Source organism: Procambarus clarkii, chromosome 72 (assembly GCF_040958095.1).
Source record: "Procambarus clarkii isolate CNS0578487 chromosome 72, FALCON_Pclarkii_2.0, whole genome shotgun sequence".
Classification (NCBI taxonomy): domain Eukaryota; kingdom Metazoa; phylum Arthropoda; class Malacostraca; order Decapoda; family Cambaridae; genus Procambarus; species Procambarus clarkii.
The window spans coordinates 7,018,765-7,043,619 of NC_091221.1; the positions used below are offsets into that span (position 1 = coordinate 7,018,765).

General features: G+C 46.0%; 2 protein-coding genes across 7 annotated transcripts in view; one reads left to right on the forward strand and one right to left on the reverse strand.

The window, feature by feature from the left end:
* Positions 1-826, forward strand: part of LOC123773624 (uncharacterized) — a 33,118-nt gene extending 32,292 nt beyond the window's left edge. Inside the window, exon 10 of the transcript XR_011224421.1 lies at positions 694-826. The gene's annotated coding sequence lies outside the window, so the exon portion shown is untranslated. The remainder of the gene's footprint in view (positions 1-693) is intronic.
* LOC123773625 (uncharacterized) overlaps positions 1-24,855 on the reverse strand; it is a 301,086-nt gene that overhangs the window by 10,714 nt on the left and 265,517 nt on the right. For 4 of the 6 annotated variants that reach the window (XM_069312402.1, XM_069312403.1, XM_069312400.1 and 1 more), the window contains 4 exons: positions 6,405-6,598; positions 2,563-2,988; positions 1,975-2,160; positions 944-1,036 (listed from right to left, as the gene is read on the reverse strand). In XM_069312402.1, the coding sequence (XP_069168503.1) occupies positions 944-1,036; positions 1,975-2,160; positions 2,563-2,988; positions 6,405-6,598 (899 nt within the window). Of the gene's footprint in view, positions 1-943; positions 1,037-1,974; positions 2,161-2,562; positions 2,989-6,404; positions 6,599-10,496; positions 18,558-24,855 lie in introns of those variants that run through there. The other 2 variants (XM_045767429.2, XM_045767430.2) reach the window with 2 other exon arrangements.

A 24,855-nucleotide genomic window follows, 5' to 3' on the forward strand; every position in this document is an offset into this window, starting at 1 on the left:
TATTCATTGAAGTTCAGTACAAAACAGGAGTAGTCAGTAAAGCATGTGAAGGTGTAACCAGCAAAGCAACAGATGTAGGAGTGAAATAGGATAGCACACAACATGTAGAGAGCAAATTGAAATGTATATAAAGTACAGTACTGTATGTACCTGGCAATCACTATTTTTAAGTCTTATTTTCTTCTTCCAAGCCTCAGTCTAATAAAAGTGAATACACAACTGTTTAAAACAATGGCCACAGTGTAAGGGGAACTGTATATTTAAACCATTCTCTAATATAATCGTCAATGAAGAAGTAGCCATCCCCAAAACCGCATTTGTTAATATAGGTATGCCACAGTCCAATAAAAGCAATAGGATCTCAAACCCAAATTATTAACATTATCATATCATATACTACATGTATGTTATGATTTTGTATATTGGTTTGGTTAAGTGTATATACTTGGTAGTTATTTGTTCACTATTTAAAGTATGTACTGTACATCAGTGAAGCACTGAACAATGTGATTCAAACAGTACATGATTTTGAGAATAAACTCGTGTATAATCAGTTGCAAGACATGTATAAAGTAGAGGACATTTCATTAAATAACAGTAGGGAATGCTACTACCTGGAATGGTTTAAGACCCATTATTTACATTTTGAAGGGTGCATTTAAATACAGTATTTACATGTACTGACATTTGCAGAGGAGCACGAGGAGGACCATGGGAAGATGGGTGAACATAGTTGCCCACTAGGGCAGATGGGGGGTCACAACAGAGTGAATCAAAAGGTGACTGACATTAATGACCCCCACAAAGGCAAATGGATAAAAAAAATGTTACATGTGCGAGATAAGGATTGCAGTGAAATCAAAGAATAGGTTAATTACACTATGAAAAATGTAGTGAATCAAGTGGAAACATGAAGCAAGAGAACTAGAGTGTTGGCACTCACCCCATCATCAACTCCGATCATGTTGGGCTCCATACACTCCACTTTACCTCCCATCAGCGTCATCTTCATGCTGGGCTTCTCTGCCTGTGTGTTCTGTGATTAATCAGAAAATTGTTACCAAGTTGTTTGTACACCCTTATTTAAAATAAAATAAAATGTTTATTCAGGTAAGGTATATACATACAAGAGATTTTACATAAATTGATCAATTTATAGACGGAGCTAGTACATACAATGCCTAAAGCCACTATTACGCAAAGCGTTTCGGGCAGGAAAAACATTAATGACTAAAAACTTAGGTACAGAGAGAGAGGTACAGTCTTTAACATGTACAGTAACTAACTAACTGTAACTAACACCTTGCCACAAATTTCTGCGTGTCATTTGTTGTAGTTAGCAACAGCAATGCAAATTGTCAATTAGGTGCATAATAATATTACACTTTTCTGAACTTAGTTTTCCAATTATTATTTTCCTCCACAGAGCTGCTGCATCAGTTATGGTAGTTTTCATTTTGTTAAATATAAATTTCATGAGGGCGAGTATAGCACACTGTGCCAGGATGGGCAGTAATTTAGTGCTCCTCAATATTAATATTAATTACTGTACGTTTTGAAGTGATACAGGTCAAGCTATATTAATAAGTAATAATTTCCATCAATCTATATGTAGTTATTATATTAAACTCAAATTTTGTTACAATGTACTTCTTAATAAACTTGTCTGTTATACAGTATTAAGAACCTGGCCGAAACGCTGTGCGTGTTAGTGGGTTTGCAAGAATGTAAGGACACCAATGTTATGTACTCTCACGAATCTAATGTACCTTCATGTATATAAATAAATACATAAATAAATACTTCAAACAATTCAAAATAAAATACTGTATACAGTATTAAAAAATTTAGATTATATTTCATATATTGTATACAGCTTTTCCATCTGTATAACATCTTGAGATCACAATTGTACATAATTATAATAATTATTATTATTAATTATTACAGTACCGTTATTATAATTATTATCACCTGGTAGTAGTAGAGAACACCATCTTTTGCCACAAAGTACCGTCTTTTCCAGGCATTCCAAAAGGTGGCTTTCTTTCTCCCTGAGGGCAACTTCTCCAGGAAGCCCTCAATGTTGATGTAAGTGGTGCCTTGACTCTGGATCTTAGGCACCTCTGGGGTGTAGTAGAGGCGTTTCAGCAAAGGTCTCTGCAGGGGGAAGATAAAAAAAAAATGGTTGAAATTCTGGTACAGTAATCGATTAAATATTGTAGATTTTTTACCCCAAAAACAAGAGTGGAAGATACCTGGTTGATGGGGTTCTGGGAGTAGTTCTACTCCCCAAGCCCGGCCCGAGGCCAGGCTCGACTTGTGAGAAAAGCATATGAGGAGGAGCAAGCATATAGTACTGTAGCTGTTAAGATACAGTAACAGTGAAGAAAAAATCAATGAAAGCAAAGTGACTTGCTTCTCAAACTAAGGCAAATTTCATTAGGCAAAAACCTGTCGACTCATAATTTGGTAAAACACCGTTCAAGAAACTTTGAAAATATCCTCCCTGTTACCCCAAGCAAGCTACCTTCACCAGTACTGTATCTCTAAACAACTCACCGGGTTCCATCCTGTGGTGGAGGGCGGCCTGCTCATCAGATCCTTCAGCTCTTCATCCACCTTCTTAAACTGATTGAAGATGGGCTCTACAGGCTCCTCAGGGTCCACCTGCCGCTGGTTTTCAAAGGACGGACTGAGCAGGTTCTCCATGGAGTCGCTGGCAGAGTTTAAGCTATTGGTGCTGCTGGTCTTTTCCAAGGTGGAGCTGGCCAAGGATGATGTTGATCCTGAGGACCTGTGACTGAGGGTACCATTACCCGTATTGGTGACACCGCCATTGCTTTCAGATCTGTTGTTTGTCTTTCCAGCCTCGAACTGGTTCCTCAGAGCCTTGACGGAAGGCAGGAACTTCTTGACTTTTGCAGGGCTCATCTGGCTCTCGTTATTATTATTGTTGCCCGAGGAATTCCAGTTCTTGATGTCCACCTGGAAAGAGTGTACTCAGTTTGGAAATCATGGTAGCTAATTCTCTTAAAATGTTCTTAATTTGAAAATTTTGGCTACCTTAAAAAGAGACAAACGAATAATATATACTTTAGATTATACCATATACTTTAGATTAGTCCATATACTTTAGATTATTGGTATTTATATGCTAAAACATCCATCATATATAATTAATGTTTTGGTGGTGGACAGTGCAAAACAAATCGTCGTGGGAGTTATTGTGACCCTGGCATGCTGCTGTTCCCTTTTGAATTAAAAAAAGCCCGAAAGCCCAAAAAGTTTTGGAATTCAAAAGACCTCGACCAGCACATGACCATCCCGTATCCCCGACCATTCCCTCTGCCAATTTGGGTGAGGCTTGCCTACCTAATATTATATATATATACATACATACACACACACAATGTATAACTATTGGTCTGCATATATACGTAGGTCCAAGTGACAGGTCGGTTAGGAGGCATGACCTACATACCAAAGCAAGTACCATATACGGTAGATAGATATCGCTATATGCCCTCCAAGACCCCCACAAGCTCGTAAACCACTATTGCAAACTTTATACTTCATGCGATACAAGGTTATCAGGTTATCAAGCTAAGGGAGAGCCTGATTCTTTCTAAGATCAGATATTATGTACCGCGCCCTGCTCTGGTGACTCTCTATTACTCCCTTATCTATCCTTATCTCAACTATGGTATTTGTGCTTGGGGTTCTACTACCCAAAATCACTTACGTCCTCTAATTACCCAACACAAAGCCGCTATTAGAACAATATCCAACTCTGGCCCCAGACATCACTCGGTACCCCTACTCAAATCTCTTAATATGTTAGATATTAAGTCACTGCACATTCTCTCATGTGTATTATACATATATAAAACGCTAAACTATAATGCCAATCCTGATCTTAAAAGCTTCATAGAAGGTTGTAACAGAACCCATGAGCACCACACCAGAAATAAATACAGTTTTGATATTCCTAGAGTACGTCTTAATCAAACTAGAAATGCTCTGCAAATCAAGGGGCCCAGAATGTGGAATGACCTTCCCAACCATGTTAAAGACTGTACCTCTCTCAACCAGTTTAAGATAAAAACTAAACACTACCTAATAAATTCCCTGTAATCTACCTCACTCCTCTATTGTCAACCCATGTCTGTTATTTTCTTTTTTTTTTTCTTTTTTTTTTTTTAATCAACACTGTTTGTCAACCTATTGTATTTGTGCTGCTTTTTCAGTCATGTTCCCCCTTTTTTTTTTTATCTTTATTTGTATTTGTTCTCAACATCTTTTATTCTTTATGCTCAATTAGTATTAAGTTCTAGATATTAATGTTTTTCTTGCCCGAAACGCATTGCGTAATAGTGGCTTTAGGCATTGTATGTACTAGCTCTATCTATATATCAATCCATTAATGTAACATCACTTGTATGTATATACCTTACCTGAATAAACATCTGAATCTGAATCTGAATCTGTTAACTCGGTTGAAATAACATCACAGCGAGAAAAGAAGAGGAATTGATGTCAAAATAGTCTCGGAACGAATGAAAGAAAATATCAGTGACAAATTTATTTTACATCGTAGTTTAAAGAAATTAAAATCATATTCTGTTCCTACGAATGCTCCACTATTATTTTTCAAATGCATTTTATGTAAAATCCAAATTATTCTATAATTATTAATAACTTTACGAAATAACTCGCTCGATGTAAATCCAGATTTCCAATAAAAGAAACCAAGTGTAATGGTTGAGAACTCTCTCTAATATTCATCGAAGCCTCACATCTGAAACTGCAGTTAATGACAATGTTTCGATCCGCTTTGGACCATTATCAAGACGTACAATGTATTGTAATAATTTAATAATGATTCAGTGCGGATCGAAACGTCGTCATTGCTTTCATGTTCAGATGCATAGCTTGGGTTTCTAATTATCAGCCGCGATTTTGTGACTAAATTTTCTGCATGCTGAAAAACAGGTCAATGAAGAATAATAGCAGCAGCGCGACAGTTGTCACCCTTCACTACCACTCGGCTATATACTAATTTAGTAACACATTAACTCCACCCATTACTCACGCACCAGCAACAACTAACTGCAAATCCCAAACCCAGTAAACTTTACATCCCACCCAATCACCAATTTCATTCTACATTCCCTAAATTTCTAATCCTCACCACTCTTTCCCCCTCTCTTACCAAATCCTTCGGTTGTCAAAGCCCAAAGAGAGCTTTGGATGGCGCAATGAGCCGAGGAGGTAAAGTTTCAGGTCAGGACAACGGGACGCTCGTCTCTTGCACAAGATCACACCAGGGGCCAGGAATGATGGAGGGACCCCAAAGCGGACCCGAGCGGCCCGGAGCAGCCCGGAGCAGCCCGGAGCAGCCCGGAGCAGCCCGGAGCAGCCCGGAGCAGCCCGGAGCAGCCCAGAGCAGCCCAGAGCAGCCCAGAGCAGCCCAGAGCAGCCCAGAGCAGCCCAGAGCGACCCAGAGCGACCCAGAGCGACCCGGAGCGACCCGGAGCGACCCCAAGCGACCTGGAGCAGCCCTGAGCAGCCCTGAGCGGCCCCAAGCGACCTGGAGCAGCCCTGAGCGGCCCCAAGCGGCCCGGAGCAGCCCAAAAGCTGGCTACTCTTCGATTCGACATTACCACCGGAATAATCCGAATAAAGTTTGTTTGAAATGTGGACTCCCTGGTGTTCGCTACAGGACTCCCTGGTGTTATGTTGTTCAATCTATCCATACGTGTTTATCTATATAAACATATCTTTATCCCTCACATCTGAAGCAAGAAGAGTGCAGAAGTCACCGAGAGATTCGCTAAACCACGGCAGCTGAAGCCACATCTGCTTCGGCAGCACCCACAGAACCCAACATGCGATAATCCATGATGTCCATAGATATAAGATTTCCCGTATCAATACAAAACGTGATGGAGAGCGGTAAATTAGAGAGCCAAGCTTGGAAAGGTCAGTGTCTTACAGCCCACGCGCGCTGCCTACACATTCACTACCACCTCTTCCAACCCACATAGCTGTTTTACCCGCGTGTGGGTTGTCCACCAGTTAGGTACACAAGATTTCTGGTTTTGCAACGTGTCTGGTGGAGCAGTAAAACACACCTACAGCCTCACACACACACACACACACACACACACACACACACACACACACACACACACACACACACACACACACACACACACAAATACATCCTCCCAAACACACACACACTCACATAAGTAAATATAAAGTAATGAAACCAGGTGGTTTGGCAAGCACAACTAGGTGAGTATACACACACACACACTCACTCACACTCGCTCACTCACACTCACACTCTTCCCTCTCCCACAGAGGACCGGAAGAGGACCCGGCCGGTGGCTCACCTTGCCTGAGGAGGCCATCATGTTCCTTTGCCTCTGCCTGACGGTCTCAGGATACACCTCCACGCACCGATCCTGTTGTGCTCGGTCCTCCTCCGCCTTCTGCTTCTCCTCCTCCTGCTGGTGCTGCTGATGCTGGTGATGGCGGTGGCCGTCTTCCTTCTCAGAGTCCGCAGGTGGGCCGGGTGAAGGAGTGTCTGTAGAAATGAAGATTGACATTTTTCATCTACCCTTGGAACAGTACAGTAAATATGATGGTGCTAAAACATGAATACGATAACAGGCATCACATGGACTCTGTAAGAAGGGGATTGACGTACTTTTAAAGTATGTTCTGAAGTATTTAAGTTATGATACTTATTAAGTCCTTCCGGAGGCAAATGAACAAATCCATAAGGGTCGTGACGAGGCTTCGAACCTCAAAGACAGCGTCTGGGATGCTCTCGGACGCAGGCTCGAATCCTCATCACGGCCCTTGTGGATTTGTTCATTTGATGCATCACGCAATTGTGATTTCCGTGTGGGATTGAAAGGGTGTTCTTGTTGCCGTTCTGTAAGGGCGGAGGTTGTTGTTCTATTAAGAAGGTAAATTTTCTTTGCCGGCGTGTGGCGCCAGAAGTGGACAACGCCTCCTTGACCGGAAGAATATTGGCGAGTGGAAAATTGCCAACAATTTAAAACTAAGTTCACCGTTATAAAACCTATCGTTCCTCCCGTTAAGATTTATAATGTCTACATTTAAACAAATCCACAAGGGCAATGATGAGGGTTCGAATCTAAGCACAGGATGTTCCCAGACGCGCCTTACTCATTGACACATCACGTTAGTGTGATGACTGTGTTAGGATAGGGCACTTTGAATTACCCATATCCTTATCCAACTTAAGACAGCTCTCCAGATGCCAGGAACCTCTACCTTTCTAATCGGTGTTTCGTGGGGCACAGTATCAACAAGCTTTAAATCCTTGGCGATGTCGTAGGGGAGGACACACTTGATTTGACGATTTTCTTGACGTCAGGAAACCTTAGGAGGACGAAGGTGCTGCTCCACACCTCAAGAAGTTGAGGAACGAGAACATGTTCACCAAGCACAAGCTGCCTTAGAAAAACTTCTTAATCATGTTCCCATGATTAAGAAGCACATACTATCCCCTACACCTGACTTTCCTCCTCAGCTCTCTCTTGCCTATTTAATTCCTGTCCCTACCTGTCCTCATCACAATCGACTTGAGAATGGTCCAGGACGGACCGAAACGTCGTCGTCTCTTCAATTTCTAGTGTGTGGTCTGGTCTTCTTAATCATTTATGAATTATTAATCAAGTAAGAATTTATTAATTTATCTGTTTAAACGAGTGACTTTTGCCAGAGACCCAAACAAATGTTAAGACGAACTTAATGATTTCTATATTTAATAAATTATTATAGTAAAGTGCCAGAATTATGGAGAGTTGCGAATGTTGTGTCAATCTTTAAGGGGGAAATAGATCACTAGTTTAAATTTGGGTAATACGAGGAAAGGTGTAAGGGTTTCGTAGAATGGTTACTAAAGTATTTGATACACATACTCGTCCAGTGGATTCATAACGCAATACCTCGCTACACACACGCGCACGCGCACACACGCGCGCGCGCACGCACACACGCGCGCGCGCACATACACACGCACGCACACACGCACGCGCACGCACGCGCACGCACACACGCACGCACAGGTGTTACCATAAAGACCATTTGGAAATATCCAGGCAGCTAACCCCGTTGCATTCAAATGAGATGGGGAGAGGGGGGGGGGGTGAATACTGGTAGGAGGGTGGGGGGAGATGACGGTTGGGGATCGGGGTGTGTTGGGGGGGGGGGGGGCAGGGGGAGCAACAGGGGTTACAAGGTGTAACAGATGAGGGTGATTGGGAAATACCACCATCCTCTACACGAAAATAATAAAACCGGACCATACAGTCCCCCACAAACAGTTTGTTTGGGGGCAAACAAACCCAAGGTCCCACAGCGGGACCAAAGAGCCAGAGCTCAACCCCCGCACAAGCACAACTAGGTGAGTACAGATCCACCATTAACCTTACCCGGGAAACACAAACCCAAACTGTATTTTCCGCTTGTTACAACTTGTAATAAAGTTGTTACATCTTGGCTTAACGTGTTTATGTCGTATTAGAACGTTGTTACAACTTGCTATATTGGTTGTTATAACTGGTTAGGAGGTGTAAAAACTTGTTCGAACGTTGTACCAACGTCGTGGTTTCGGTGTGTTTGGTGGGTACTAACTTTTACACCATTCACAGGCGAAGACGGATGACACAGTTGTACAAAAAGACTTATTTGACAAACTAGAATAAGCACCACCGGCGTGGAACCCCCTTAACCCATTTTGGAGAACGCAGGAAGACCACTGCGCTCCTCAAGTCTGCGACAATACCCGTCCCTTCACCTACGTCGCATTTTTTACGTAATCAACGTAAAAAAACTTTAAAATCACATTTTCCACACAGCACTGACGAAGACACAAGCACGGCCTCCATACAAGCACAGAACCACAGTACTGATGACGCATGCATAGTCCCCATAAAAGCACAGCCCCGCAGTACTGACGACGACGCAAGCACAGCCCCCACACCACTGACGACGACCCAAGCACAGCCCCCACACCACTGACGACGACGACGACGCAAGCACAGCCCCCACACCACTGACTACGACAACGCAAGCACAGCCCCCACACCACTGACGACGACGCAAGCACAGCCCCCACACCACTGACGACGACGCAAGCACAGCCCCCACACCACTGACGACGACGACGCAAGCACAGCCCCCACACCACTGACGACGACGACGCAAGCACAGCCCCCACACCACTGACGACGACGACGCAAGCACAGCCCCACATACGCCCACATCACTGACAGGCAGCTGAGAGTCAGCACACCTGCTCCCCCCCCCCCCCCAACCATGCTGGTAGCTCATCTCCACCCCCCCCCCCACACACACACACACCATACAACTATTACATCAGAGCCCCAACCATACACATCATACATCAGCAACCATACAACTACATCACCAAGGCCTTAATCCTGGCGACTTTGATAGTCACGATTAGTAATTGTAATAGTTTTGAAAGTAATTTTGATAGTAGGTCTGGTAGTAATTTCGATCCAGTTAATTTAAAACAATAATGATCGTCTTTTGAAACTCATCGGGTGTCATTTTGAATTAGAAAACAAATCGCTAAGATGACCAAATTATTATTATTAGTCAGTTATTATTCTGTAGTGTTGCCAACATTTCTATCGTTGCCACAGATGGCAAATTTGTCGGGTAAGCTGTTATTATTAATAATATTAGCATTTGAATTATTATTTGAATCTTTGTCTTTATGGCTTTCTATCAAATTTAAACTGTCTTGACTCGTTCATCATTCAATGGTGTGGTTAGTTTGGTACTCTACGCCTTCTACCATACTGCCATCCACTGGTCTACTGGTAGACACTCTCCCTCTCGCACCATACTGCCATCTACAGCAGTAGCCGTGATCTACTTACCCCCCCCCAGCATTTCTCCATCTACTGGCGTACCCACTGTGCCCCCCGCACCCCCTCAGAGCGTGTGTCAATAAGTCAGCTTGGGCTATGGAACTACGCACAACCGGACTCGTTGCTGCGTCACCTAGAGTCCGCAGGAAGCCGAACTTGATATAATCTCTTCCTACTTATGTATAATAAACCATATATTAAAAAAAATGTTATTGTTCTCGTTAGTTGACTTCGTTCATCGTATATACATTATATTATCATTATATTATCACACACACACACACGTTTGACAATCAACATGACCCAGAACACCAACATTAAAAGCCACCTCACGTATCGCTTATGTATTACTACTACTTACAGCATTTTTAGGATTTGTCCAGGACGCCCTGGTCTGAACTGGACGGTTCCAGACACTAAGCAAGATTCGTCCGGACCTACAGAACCACAATGGCAATGCTAAACTTACAGTGAAGTCCCTATTCAAAGAGCATTTAATATTTCATCGCCCCAACGGTGTCAACACAAGAATGTACAAGTTATTACCTTGATCAGTTTTACTTGTAGAGCGGGAAGCTCCCACGAGTTTGGCGACTATCCCGTCTTCGTGAGGTTTACGAAGGTGTAATGGAGGAAACTCCTCCCTCGGGAGGCCTTGCCTTTCCTCCCAGGTTTGGAGAGAGACAGCTGGAGGCTCCCAGCATGGCCCGACAGCAGTCTCAACGCCGGGGCTTCCAGCGGTGGTTGACTGGTCCTCGCCAGACTTATCGAACTGCATCAAGTCCTGAGATGGGTCGCCCGCTCGAAGTCCTTCGTCAGTGTCACAAAACGGGTCATGCATCCACCGATTTAAGGTGTCGGAAGCATTGTAAATATTTGTCGAAGTCGTGTCTGGGTCGTGTGAGTCACTCTCAGGGTTCTTCGACGTTGTCTGGCCTCTACTGAGAGTGGGGTGGAGCACATCTTCAGAGATGTGTGTTATGCAAGTTCCTACAGAGTCAACGTCGTCAGATTCACTGTGTGTTACATGCGATAGAGCATCAGCAAGAGCTAGCAGAGCTTCGTCCAGATCGCCGTTGTCGCCAGCATCTCCACCAGCAGCTTCAGCAGGAGGCGAAGGTACTCTATCCTCGGGGAAATCTCTCTCGCATCTTGGCATGTCTGGGTTGAGCTTCGATCTCGCTGACGAAGCCTGAGCGTTGTCGGGTTCAGTTCTATCATTCGTACATAATTGTGACGTGTTATGGTTGATGCGCTGTGTGTTGAGCTCCTTGTTGCCAGTCTCTCCCTGTGTTCCTGGTTCCAGACTTGAAAAGAACCGTTGTCGAGCAACAGAACAAGATTCATGCACGACGACGATGTCTTCAGCAGGTACTGAGGTTTTCCTGTCGTTACTGAGATCAGCCGTTTTATCCAAAAGTTCTTGACTGCCAGCAGCGTTCTCACCGTGTTCTTCAGAAGCCTCTATGACGAGTGTTCTGTTTCTCGCTCTTTTGTGTCTTCTCAATGGAACTGGAGGAACATCTTCACCGAGTACTTTCTCATCCCGACATTCACTTTCCGAAGCCACCCTTTTCCTTTCGACAGGAGATGGGAACGTTTTGTCCTCGAAGAACTCCAGCTTAGAATGAAATAAATAAACGTCTGGTAAATTCTCTACCAAGTCTACTGACGAGGAATCACTGTACGGCTCTAGCTGAGGAATCTCTGAAGGAATGTCGGGCGAGAGCTTCATATCGTACCTCCTCTGCTTCCGTCCGAAAATTTTAGGTCTAGGTAAACAGATAACACTCTCATTAACGTCAGAATTTCGCACGTTATTTATAAAGTTCCGCTGTATCGAGGAATATAATTTCTTTAGAGAACCTGTTCTCTTTAACGAAATTCTTCTCTTTACGTTGTTGTGGATGGAACCATCGGAGGCAGCTCGATCACGCTGCCTGAGGCGAGGCGTTATGGCGCTCCAGTCGATGGTCCGAGGCACGTGTTCTCGGAGGTGTTCCATCAACAGCATCACCGAGGCTCTCTCCGCCGGTCGTGGCGCCGTCGGGTGGTCGTAGTGCGTCAGGGAGGTTACCTCGGGCGAAGAAAACTTCAGCCCACTGGGACTGTGCTGGGGGCGACACGTGGCTGTGGAGGCGGCTCTTCCGACTGGTTTCCTCGGGATGCGGGTCGGGGAGGTGGGCGAGGGCGCGGCCTTCGGCTTTCGCTGCCGGGGGAGGGACTTGTACCTCCTGTATGTCCTCTCCGGGACCATAGGCTTGGATACCCCTGGGGCCTTGACGTCCATGGCGTCCGTGGTCCTCTCCAGGTATACACCGTTTGGCAGTTTAGAAGGAGACCTCTTCCTTCTCTCTGGAGGACGAGGACATTCTGTATTTTCTGGAGTAAGAATTCTTTCCGACAATGACTTGACGTCTGGCTCGGTTTGATGCGAGTTATTAAAAACCTGAGAATTATCACCAATATTGTTTGTTATTTCTTTTGATGCTTGCAGCGAAGGGATAAATATATTATCTTTGTTATTCTGTATCTTTTTGCCACTAGTTTCGCTATTACCTTCTGTAACTTTTATTTCAACAGCTTTTGTCACTTCACATTTTGATAAATTTTTCGATTTTTCCACTCTTGGCGACCTGTTGCTGTCTAGAGAATGGTTTGTCAGTTTCTTGATTGATGATGGACTAGAAATATGTTTATCCAGACAGGCTGCTGCTTTAGTGTGATACTGATCACTGTCGCCACTGGAGATTTTAAAATCCAAGAGAACCTCCTCGGACAGAACTTCTGAACCATCTGCAGATCCCTCGAGTGTCCTATTTGTTCCAAGACCAGATGCGTTATCCTGAGTGTGACTATCAGGTGTGATGGCTCCGTCAGGGACCTCGGTCGTCCTGGTCTCCCGAGCCAGCACCTCCGTCACCGCGGCAGCATCACCTGACCCGCTTCTTGCATCACCCGAGTGCTTGCTATTCCCCAGCAGCCTCTTATTACCTGAATCATAGGGCCTTGGCACAGTGCCAGCCTGTTTGCAGCGTCGCGCTCCCCTCGCCTCCACACCCACTGGGCTTGACCCGCAATGTTCTCCAGCTTCGTTTTCTACTGCCAGTGGTTCGTGTTCCTTATCGAGATTTGTTGGTGGGACGGATTTATTAGACTTCCGAGGCATTGTATTTTGTTGCCTAAGGCTTTCCTTGCGTCTTAGTGGTCTCTTCGGAGGTGTACTGGAGTCTGCGTTCCCATCTTCCTCTGATATCGGTGAGTCATTGTGCAGTTTCAGTTTTCGTTCACTTGACATCCGACGTAGAAATAGTCTCTTAGGTTTTGGAGGAGGAACGTCCAAATCAGAGACTGCTTCTGTCTGTTGCGTGTTGTGGCAGACAGGAGGGACTGTCTCATTCTTACTGTCCTCTCCTCCTCCTCCCAGAGACTGACTGGTAATTCCACTAGTATTCGTTTCTGTTGTACAGATATGATGTGTCGTCACAGTCTCTTGTATGGCAGCGTTACTCTTGTCATGCACTTGTGGTGTTTGATCGGTGTCTTCCCTGACTACCAATGCGGAGGTTGCATCCTTGTTGCTTGTGGTTCTCTCATTCTCTTGAGATTTGTTTTCAATTGCACATGGTGGCTGCTCGCCGAGAGACCCCGCCGTGGAGCTCCCTGCTCTCCTATCGCTACAGTATGTTGTAAGAGCCTTAGAGAAAGCTCCCTCTTGTGGCCTTGGTGCCTCTTTTATACATATAACATCTTCACATTGCCTCCCTTCCCCAGGCATGTGGGGCCCCTCATTTGTAATGGTTAATTCTGACTTTGGAGCCGACCTTGCGCCCAGCCCAGGACGATCAGGTGACAGAATTTGCATATCTGCATCATTTCGCTTCCCTTCCCTACCACTGGCACTGCCCAGCTGACGAGTATCTGCATGCAAATGATCTCTAGGAGAGGTCACCGTGAACCTAGACGCTGCCGTTTCGGTAATGGTGCTATCTGCTTTATTTCTAGACGCATTCGAACCTACGTCTTGTGATGCTGATGGGCTATCAGCGCAGTGAATGCTGGCGTCAATGTCAGTCTGATTATCCCCTGTGTCTGCGACGGATGTGCCTGCATGAGCAACAATAATCACGTCAGCTACTCTGACAACATCCTCTTCCATCAAGGCCACAGCTCGACTGACAGACTCCGAATCTTCCGCTTCTAGCTCCACGCTACGTCTTGGAGAGTGACTTAAGACAGACCTGTCAGTCACGGCGACACTGGAGGGGACCGCAAGACCTTCATCTACACTGAACTTGCTGCTGCTGACTGAAGACACGTCGATGACTTCTGAGGATTGTCGACTCGTCTCCTGGCCAGCTACTGCGCTGTCGAACGTCGTTAAAATATTCTCAACTCTTGGGGCTGTGTTTACATTGTTGCTGTTTGTTGCAGCCATGATGCCAGCATCAACGGTGCTTGCCATTGTATCAGCTGTGCTTGTATCAGCATTACCTGTGCTAGGAATATCAGTATTACCTGTGCTAGCACTATCAGCATTACCAGTGCTGGCAATATCAGCATTACTTATGCTAGTAATATCAGTATTACCTGTGCTGGTGAAGTCAGTATTACCTGTGCTAGGAGCTACTGGACCATTAGTGTGAGTGACGTCAGAAATACCGGCGCTAATGATGTCATGTGCATTCGTAGAGTCAGTTTTGTTTGACACTGACATCTCAGTATTTCCCAGAATACTGATGGGAGTCTTGCTACCCTCGGTGATGTCAGTGTCATCAACGCCTGTGATGTCAGTGTTACTTGTACTAGTGCTGTCAAATGTGTCTGCATAGATGTCAGTCAAGTCTGCATTGAAGTTAGTCTCGTCTGTATATACATCAGTTTCGTCTGTATTGATGTCACTTTCGCCTGCATTGATGTCACTATCGCCTGCATTGATGTCACTGTCGCCTGCATTGATGTCACTATCGCCTGCATTGATGTCACCATTGTCCGCATTGATGTCACTATCGCCCGCATTGATGTCACTTTCTCCTGCATTGATGTCACTATCGCCTGCATTGATATCACTATTGCCTACATTGATGTCACTATTGCCTACATTGATGTCACTATCGCCTGCATCGATGTCACTATCGCCTGCATTGATGTCACTATCGCCCGCATTGATGTCACTATCGCCTGCATTGATGTCATTGTCTACATTGATGTCACTATCGCCTACCTTGATGTCACTGTCTACATTGATGTCACTATCGTCTGCCTTGATGTCACTATCGCCCGCATTGATGTCACTACCGCCCGCATTGATGTCACCGTCACCAGCTTCGATGATATACTGATCACGTGTACTAGTGATGTCACTTTCGATTATACAAGGAAAATCACATTCTAAGACGACATCCGTTTTATATGTGACATCAGTACTGCCCATGTTTGTGATGTCAGTATTATCTTTGCAAGTGACGTCAGTATCGCCTCTGTTGATGTCAGTATTACCTGTTGATAAAGCGTCGATATTAGTCGCTCGGGTAATATTAGTGGTTGTTATCCTGGCGCTGTCAGCTGAGCCTGTACGGTCAGCTGCGTCAGTTACGTCAGCTGCGTCTCCTGTGTCAACGTCAGTTGTCCCTGTGGTGTAGGTACCAGACGTAACTCCGTGGTCAGGATGAAGTGAGACACTCAGGTTACCGTCAGCTGCACTTATGAGTCCAGTGTCAGCAGTGCTGGAAGTGTCAGCAGTGCTGGAGGCGTCAGCGGGTCCCATGGCTCGGGTTTCGACGTGTGTACTTGCGTCGTCAGCACCGCTGGAGGCGTTGGGATGTTCGCTGGCGTCTCCACCGTGTGGTGTGGAGGCCTGGGCGTCCGGAATGGTAGAAGGGTCTTCTGTATTGATGTTCGGTAAGTAGGCGGCAGCAGCGGAGGAACTCTGGCCTCCGGGGGAGGAAGTCTGGCCTGCCTGCATCACGGTAGGGGCCGAGTCACTATCACTAGAAGGTCTGGGAGGGACACCACTTTCAGTCACGCCGTCGTCACTTTCACTGGCAGTGCCTGAAGGAGCGCCGGGAACACACGGGTTAGCACTGGCGTGGGCTGATCCACATTCAGGTTCCACTCCCACTTCTTTTGCCATTAGATTGCCTTCAAAATCTTTGTCGTTCGCCGTTATTTCACTCGCAAAACTGTCACTATCACGTTCACCACCACCAGTGTCATCCGCATCATGTTCACCATCACCACCAGTGTCATCCGCATCATGTTCCTCCTCGGCGATGTCATTGAGTCTGTGGTCGTACGACATGCTCGTCTCCTCCTCACTAGCCCCACAGAGCTCCGCCACGCTCACTGTGTCCGTCTCTTCGTCAGAGGACACTTCGAACTCGTAAATCGTGGAGAGGATCCGGCGGCCAGTTAGCGCGTCGAAGTACGGCTCGGTACTGGAGTAGCCCCACAAGTCGTCTCGCATCTCGAAATCGTAGTCGATCCTCATAACTTTGCGAGTCACACCGAGCTCGGGGAAGAGGGGCATGACCTGCATGTAGAAGTCGTCTTCACAAGGAGGGGTTCCAAGAGCATTTACCGGATCCTCTGTTAGACGATCAAAATCTTCCGGTTTCCCGTAGAACTCCAGGTTTCCTGTCCGTTTCTCTATTTGATTTGGAGACGAGCTGTCATTCAGTATCTTTTGACAGGTGTCGTACGAGTCGCTGGAGCTTGGGTCATAGGAAGTGGGTGTTTGCTCGTTCTTATCTATCTGCCTTTTGTGAGACTTGAGCTGTTTCAGTGGTCTGTGGCGGTTAGCAGAGCGGCGGCTAAAGAGGCCTACACCTTGCTTCGTAGGTTGGAATTCTACGAGAGATTGATCATTATTAGCAAAAGTGAAACTAATAAAAAAGTCATTGGACAGTGGATCGTACCACGATAAATCCGTAGAGTTATCATCGTTGCTTAATAATCTATCTGTTTCGTATTCATCAAGGCTCTCGCAGACCGGCGCGGCTTCATCAGCATGTTGATCTGCATGTCGGCTCGTGTCAGACGCATCGCGCCCGTTTTCCTCGTCAGATTCTAACGAGTCCGAGTACTCGGACTCCGTAGTGCCGTGCTCAGAGATGCCGCTGTCCGACATCAGGGCGTCGTTCTGCGTCGTGTACGTCAGTCTGGGTGCCGCCAGCATCTGGGAGGCTGATGGCTCACCCAACACCAAATCCTCCCTGGCCTCCGTCGGGCTGAAATCCGCACAGGAGGAGGTAGAGGAACAGCTTCTCTGGAGGTCGGACGTTTGACTCCCTGGACTGACGGATCCGCTCAAGGTATCATCATATTTCCTCCCGGGGAGATCCCTGCTACTCTCCAGGTCTGATAAGCTACAGAGATCCATCGCTTCGCGCCCAAGAATCTTACCGGCAGGAATATAAATCTCCTCGACATTACGGGAGTCCCCGAGGTTCTCTAACTCTGTCAGGGCATGTTCGTTATCTCCTGCACGGGGAGTAGTTGGTTCTTGGGGCGCCGCATCACACACAGTCGAAGTCAGACGGTGTGGAGGTCCGGCCGCCTCGGGGACAACGTCGTTGTCAGCTTCATGTGGACAGTAATGGAGTTTATTCTGGATATCGAGTACTCCTGCAGCCAGGTGTAACATCCTCTGCCTCCGTACACTTAAACACCCTAACCTCTACCCTTTTCTCACTTTCCTCGAAACGGGGAAACAGTTTACAAGTATTCTAGCGGCCAGACACCTTTAACATTAATTCCGTTGCACTAGCACTAGGGAGCCAACATGACTGCTCCCCTACACAGAGTGGCACTGTCTCCACACTCGAGTATGGCGGAGTGTCCGTCGAGCAGGGCTGACACCCCCGCTATACTCCTGACGTCAAGCTGACTAACGGTGGGAGGGAGCACCCGTCAGGCAGGTTTCACCCAGCCTTGTGCGCTCTACGACACTCTCCTGGCCTCGATATGTATCCACAAGTTACCGTCGCTCCGATGTTGCCAGGAGACGGACATAATCACCAGATGCTCACAAGTCAACCAACTTCAAAATCCTATGGTAATTCACGTCGTTGGCTTCTCTGCACTTACAAAAAATGCAACACGACACACACAAGTTATCTTCTGCGGTGTTATGGTCGCACAGGCGCCTGGCATATGTTTACAGCAGCACCCTGACAGACGCCTCGTGACAGTGTGAGCGAGGCTCGGGGGTTCTGGCACAACTGAATACCGGACAGGAAGGTGGAGACGTCCTGATGCCAGCAGTCAGGGAGGGCCCGACGTCACACCAGCGCGGCACGAACTCTGCTCTATACAACTCCTGCCGTAATGCCCTCTCTAACGGGACACCCTGAGCTATTTATATACAAGTTTCCAGCATAAAAACACCGATAAACACAGACACAAAAAAACACCACTACTTGGATTTTCTTTCTGGCGTATCTCGTTCACCCCTTCGTCAGGTGGTGGTGGTATTCGGGGACGGCTTCTCCAGGGCCCTGAGACGCCATACAACCTACTGAGGTCAGCACAATACTACCAGCTCTACCAAGGGCACCAGGCACCCTGCACTACCCCCCTCTCTCCCTCTCCCTCCGTACCCGGACGACCGCCTGACCTGCAGACTGTGGGGGGGGGGGAGACTGGGCAAGAGAAAGGAGCAGGGAGATGAAAGGGAATCTGATGTAGAAGAGTGAGAGACCGGCGAGAAACAAGAATGAGGGAGAAGGGTAAAGGTAAGGAGGAGGAGGAGGAGGAGGAGGAATCACGGAGGAGGAGGGGCTAGTGAGAGGAAGTGGGAGGGGGGGAAAGTGAGAAGGTGTTTTGCATGAAGATAGCGTCACTGGCTCAAGGCCTACAGGTGTGTGTGCCGTGGTGGCTCCCACACCTGTCACGGCTCCTTGCCACACCTATTGTGGCCTCTTGTCACACCTCTCACCGCCCCCCCTTTACCACACACCTGTCAGGGACGAGAGCCATGTCAGGTGTAGAGGGGAGGGGAGGTTCGTGTCAGGTGTGGTGAAGAGGAGGGGGTGGGGGGTCGTGTCAGGTGTGGTGAAGTGGGGGGTAGGGCTGTGACAAGAAGGGGTCACCACACACCTGCACACACCCACTGACACATGTACACCCTAAGTGTGGCCTTGACCTCTGACCCTTCACGCCCGGCCCTAATCACCTGATCAACGTCGCTGTCGAAGCAGTATAGATAGAAAACGGGATCATGAGAGTGTTGGTATGTCCGTCCGGTTTGTTTCAGACTAACCGACCACAACACACACACACACGCAAACACTCGTCGCCCCTAAATCAACACAACACACGCAAACACTCGTCGCCCCTAAATCAACACAACACACGCAAACACACTCGAAATGTCCGTTTCCACACTAACAAGCACTTAGCAGTGTCCGCTAAGACGAGCAATTCTTACGGGCTATTCATGCCCGTGCCACCTCTTGGGTGGCTTAATCTTTAATCAATCAATCAATCGACTGCCTCAATTGCAACATAATTTCAACATTGCTCCTACTTCTATATACTTATCATCTTCTCCCATCCCTAAACAAAAATAACAGTGATGGGTTTTTAAGATTAGTAGGCCAAGAGCTGGAACCTTGTACGTTATTGAGCTCGTAATATCTTCGTATCGAATTGTGTCAATCACCTTAACAAGCTGTGATTCTAGTTTAATCGTACTCGGGTTGCAGATAGTATTTTCTATCACCCTAACATGGTTTGATTCTAGTTTAATCATTGGTTACTGCTAGAGACGCAGAGATGGAATGGTCGGTCCTTGGTGCGACCTTGAAGCCACGGTCTCTCCCGCCTGATCTAACAAAGGCTTCAATTACAAGAAATATTTATATAAAAAAAAATACCGGATCAGAACGGTATTAGTTTATTCCTGTGAACGGAAGTGTATATGCCAGGGGTCTCAGAGGTCCCCGTGTCGCAAGGTATGACAAGACAAAGATGTTATCTTTTAAGGCACCTGTCTTGGCTATACTTGAGTACTGCTGTTGTACGCTAGGAGCTCCATTGATGGGTGAGGAAATTATTGAGCTAGACAATCTGTAGAAATCGTGTGGGTGTAATTATCTAAGTGTAGTTACAGGATGAGAGCTACGCTCGTGGTGTCCCGTCTACCCAGCACTCTTTGTCGTATAACGCTTTGAAACTACTGTGTGTGTGTGTGTGTGTGTGTGTGTGTGTGTGTGTGTGTGTGTGTGTGTGTGTGTGTGTGTGTGTGTGTGTGTGTGTGTGTGTGTAAACGTATGACCACGAAGGAAACGAAATATGAAATACTCGAACGCTTTTGTACTTAACATATGTTCAGAAATGCTGATAAAATTCACACACAGTGCAACCCGTTCTCAGACAAAGTCCATTCCATCCAGCGGTCGACCCTTAAAGATGCATTCAACGATTTTAACATATTGTTCATTCAAAATAGAAATGATCTCAAATATAAATTAACACTTATATACTAGCATACGGTGCATATTTGGGCATTAGTTAGGTTAGGTGTTTAGGTTCTGTTGGCGATTATTTGTAGTACGTGGGTGAAGCATTTACAGTGTTGGGGTTCGAACAAAAGTCGTCAGTGAAGCACTTGTTCCGGAAGTGTTCGAACTTCAATATCTCTCTCTCTCTCTCATGAATACCATCTCACACAAATCTTAACTCATCATGATGACACAAACATGCTAACCAAATTAGCATGCAACAAGAATGAAGTTGAACCAGACTTGGGGCAGTGGTCATCACCATCTTTATTGTCAAGACAAGACTGTTCAAAACATTCATATCTGATCAAAGAAAATCACAAACTTTGAAAACCCTAATTTATTTTTTAATTTATTAAGATCTGATACCTACTGATTAGAAGTAGGTAACTCTCCTACGAGACGAGGACTTTTAGCATCATAACTATTATGATATCATAACTACTATGATATATCTATTATGATATCATAACTATTATATCATAACTTATGATATCATAACTATTATGATATAACTATTATGATATCATAATAGATATGATATAATAGATATGATATCATAATAATCATATCTATTATGATATCATATCTATTATGATATCATAACTATTATGATATCATATCTATTATGATATCATAACTATTATGATATCATAACTATTATGATATCATATCTATTATGATACCATGCACATGTTGTCAGTGCTTTTGAAGAGGTGTGTTGAACTAGATATGGAATCGCTCAAGTTTTTTCCCTTTATGTGATTTCCTTCGTGGTCATAAGTTATCCACATTTATTCATCACGTGATAATTTCTCCCCCGTGATTTCACACACACACACACACACACACACACACACACACACACACACACACACACACACACACACACACACACACACACACACACAGTAGTTTCAAAGCGTTATATGACAAAGAGTGCTGGGAAGACGGGACACCACGAGCGTAGCTCTCATCCTGTAACTACACTTAGGTAATTACCACACACGGGAGAATTGTCACAGGATATAGCAAGAGTTCCTGTTGGTCTCTTGAAGACAGACTCAAGGACAGGAGATGCAGAGAGGTGGTGGTTGTTTGAACAACGAATTATATAGCTTGTGTAACATTACGTCAAATAGTCACATGAGCAGCCTAGGCAGTGTTGCCCATGCTCTGAGCCCTGTAACCTTTACCCCTGTACCCCTGCACCCCTGTATCCCTGCACCCTTTTACTCCTGTACCCCCTTGAGTGTCTTGAAATACAGATGAACGCTTAAACTACCTTATTCTGTGAGTTGGCAAGTTTATATATATATTGCATATATACTAGTGTACATAGACAGCATGTACTCAGTGTACAGAAGCCCGTGGAGGCACCTGCAACTCTCCACTCTACAATTAAATCAATTAAAATTCCATTAAAATCTCGCTCTTAAGCTAAGCAAATGTCCCTTTTCTTCTCAGGGACTGGACTGGGTACCTTAGTTTCCTCCCCCGCCTGCCCTGGCACTGCCACGAGGCCAATCGTGGCACTGACTGGTAATAACTGGCACTGCCTGTTATTTAATCCGCTTATCATAATTCACGACACAGGTTCGAGCCCCAGACACGCCGAATATTAATTACAATGTCAAGCGTAATACGCAGTGATACAATCTTGATTGTATAATGTATGTTGTATAGTTAATACAGCCTTGAATACATATGCAGTAGTTCCTGATAAGAGCCTTGGGTACACTGAGCCTTTGGATAAGCACCTCCAAAGGATACCTGATCAACCAGGCTGTGACTCATAAGTCAGGCTGCGAGCAGCCGCGTCCAACAGCCTGGTTGATCAGTCCAGCAACCAGGAGGCCTGGTCGACGACCGGGCCGCGGGGACGCTAAGCCCCGGAAGTACCTCAAGGTAAGGTAACCTCAAGGTAGGTAACACTTCACTGTAGTTCTTTATGTAGCATTAGATACAGTGCACTGTATTTTAAGATAACCTTGGATACAGTATGCTGTAGTTATAGATACAACATTGAATACAGAATTTTGCAGTTCTTGACAGAGCCTTGGATACACGACATTGTAATTCTTGATACAGCCTTAGGTACAGTACACTGTAGTTCATGATACAGTTTTGGGTACAGTACACTGTACTTCTTGACTCGTCATGTTTGAAAGTTTCTGTAACTGTGCCAAACGTGTGATTTCTATTACAATATCAATTATTTCAGTGTTGTGTCAGGTGCCACAGGAAGGGTCAGGTCAGGTCAGATTTGGAAATGTTGGGGGGGGGGGGGGGGAGGGGTGTACCAAGCCTGTGGGAGAAGTGTCAGCCTGGAGAACCACATTCAACTCCCCCCCCCCTCTTCAGTGGTTCGATCACTTGGAGTGGACGGTAGAGCGATGGTCTCCCTTCATGCAGGTCGGCGTTCAATCCCCGACCGTCCATTAAGTGGTTGGGCATGATTCCTTCCCCCCCCCCCGTCCCATCCTAAATCCTTATCCTGACCCCTTCCCAGTGCTATATAGTCCTAATGGTTTGGTGCTTTCTGGTAGTTCCCTTCCACTAAGTGGTTGGGCACCATTCCTTTTAACCCCCTCCCCCCCCCCGTCCCATCGAAAATCCTTCACTTCATATCCTTTTTAAGTACATTATAGTCGTAATGACTTGGGTAAGTAATTACCAGATAACATAAGGAACACTGTCTTAATTACAATTAAGTAATTAAAGAAGACTATCGCCCCAGTTTTCCTCAAGATTCATAACTGATCCGTTCTCACGCCATTACGTTTCGCTCTAGTTAACGAAATATATTTTTTCCCCATAATATCAGATAGTTAAAGTCGACGACAAATAAAAGAAACCAGAAAACAATTAAATAAAGAGAGATTGAAGGGGAGACATCAACATTTGTGACAACTTTTGTTTTTCTGGGGGGCAGAGATATTCCTTCGCGGGCCCTAAGCCTCTGGCTGGCCCACTGCGCGGGCCCTAAGCCTCTGGCTGGCCCACTGGGCGGGCCCTAAGCCTCTGGCTGGCCCACTGCGCGGGCCCTAAGCCTCTGGCTGGCCCACTGCGCGGGCCCTAAGCCTCTGGCTGGCCCACTGCGCGGGCCCTAAGCCTCTGGCTGGCCCACTGCGCGGGCCCTAAGCCTCTGGCTGGCCCACTGCGCGGGCCCTAAGGCTCTGCCTGGCCCACTGCGCGGGCCCTAAGCCTCTGGCTGACCCACTAAGTGTTGCTTGTTTCTGTTTTACTTGGGCGGAGTATGTGTGTGTTGACACAGAGATCCTGTGATGTGTTAAGATATACGTGACAGCATCTTCTTGTGGCTATAAGATAGTGGGGAGAGATAAGAAGACACGAGATACAAAGAGAAATGGGGAGAGGGGGGAGGGGGTGATTGCAGTACAAGGAATGGGAGACAGGTACTGTGGTGTATGTAGGTTGGATTACGACAGTGATAAAGTGTTTTGACAGTGTCAGATGAATATGTTATTATACATGCAATCCCCCCTCCCCTACATAAACACACACACACACTGACAAACACAGATACACACACACACACGTAAAGTTCAGGATACATACACACACAGGTTCTTCAGGAACCTGTACACCTGTTGATTGACGGTTGAGAGGCGGGACCAAAGAGCCAGAGCTCTAGCCCCGCAAGCACAATTAGGTGAGTACACAGACACACACACACACACACACACACACACACACACACACACACACACCCACACACACACACCCACAGAACAGGAGCCGCATGACTGAACACAATCAACAGCTCCACCATCTGGAGTTTGACAATGAGAGGAAACTCAATAATAACGCCAAATCTATCTATCATAGGCCCGTGTAAAGAAGTTACTGAAGCGGCTTATGCGACACTGGATGACATTTAGAAACACGCACATACATTAGACCTGCAAAGTACTGTACTTCACGTACGTGAGACCAATGCATGAATATGCAGCTCCAGCATCAAACCACCCATGAAGCACAAGGCGAAGCTGTAGAAAATGAAGAGAACTCTACCTCCCATGAGGGAAAAAAAAAATAGTCCTCATATCTCCTTGTCCCAATTACTTCATCTTTCCCTGTTAACAACCAATTAACAGAGGCTTCAAAAGCCGTGTGAATATCAGGACAAACCACCCTCCCTCCCCCCAAAAGGGTGTGAATGCCCCACCGCTAACAACAACAGCTGCGTTGATCACCCTCCACCGCAGGTATCACACAGTATTCACCCCACGACCGGCGATTACAGAATCCTCCCAAAACATCGCGAACGGAATTAATCTCTGGGTTTTCTCCTTGCTGCGCAGTGTGGCTGCCAGACGTACGCTTTGTTTTCTTTTGTAGTAAACACAAAAAGTAGTCATTTCTCTACTTCGTCG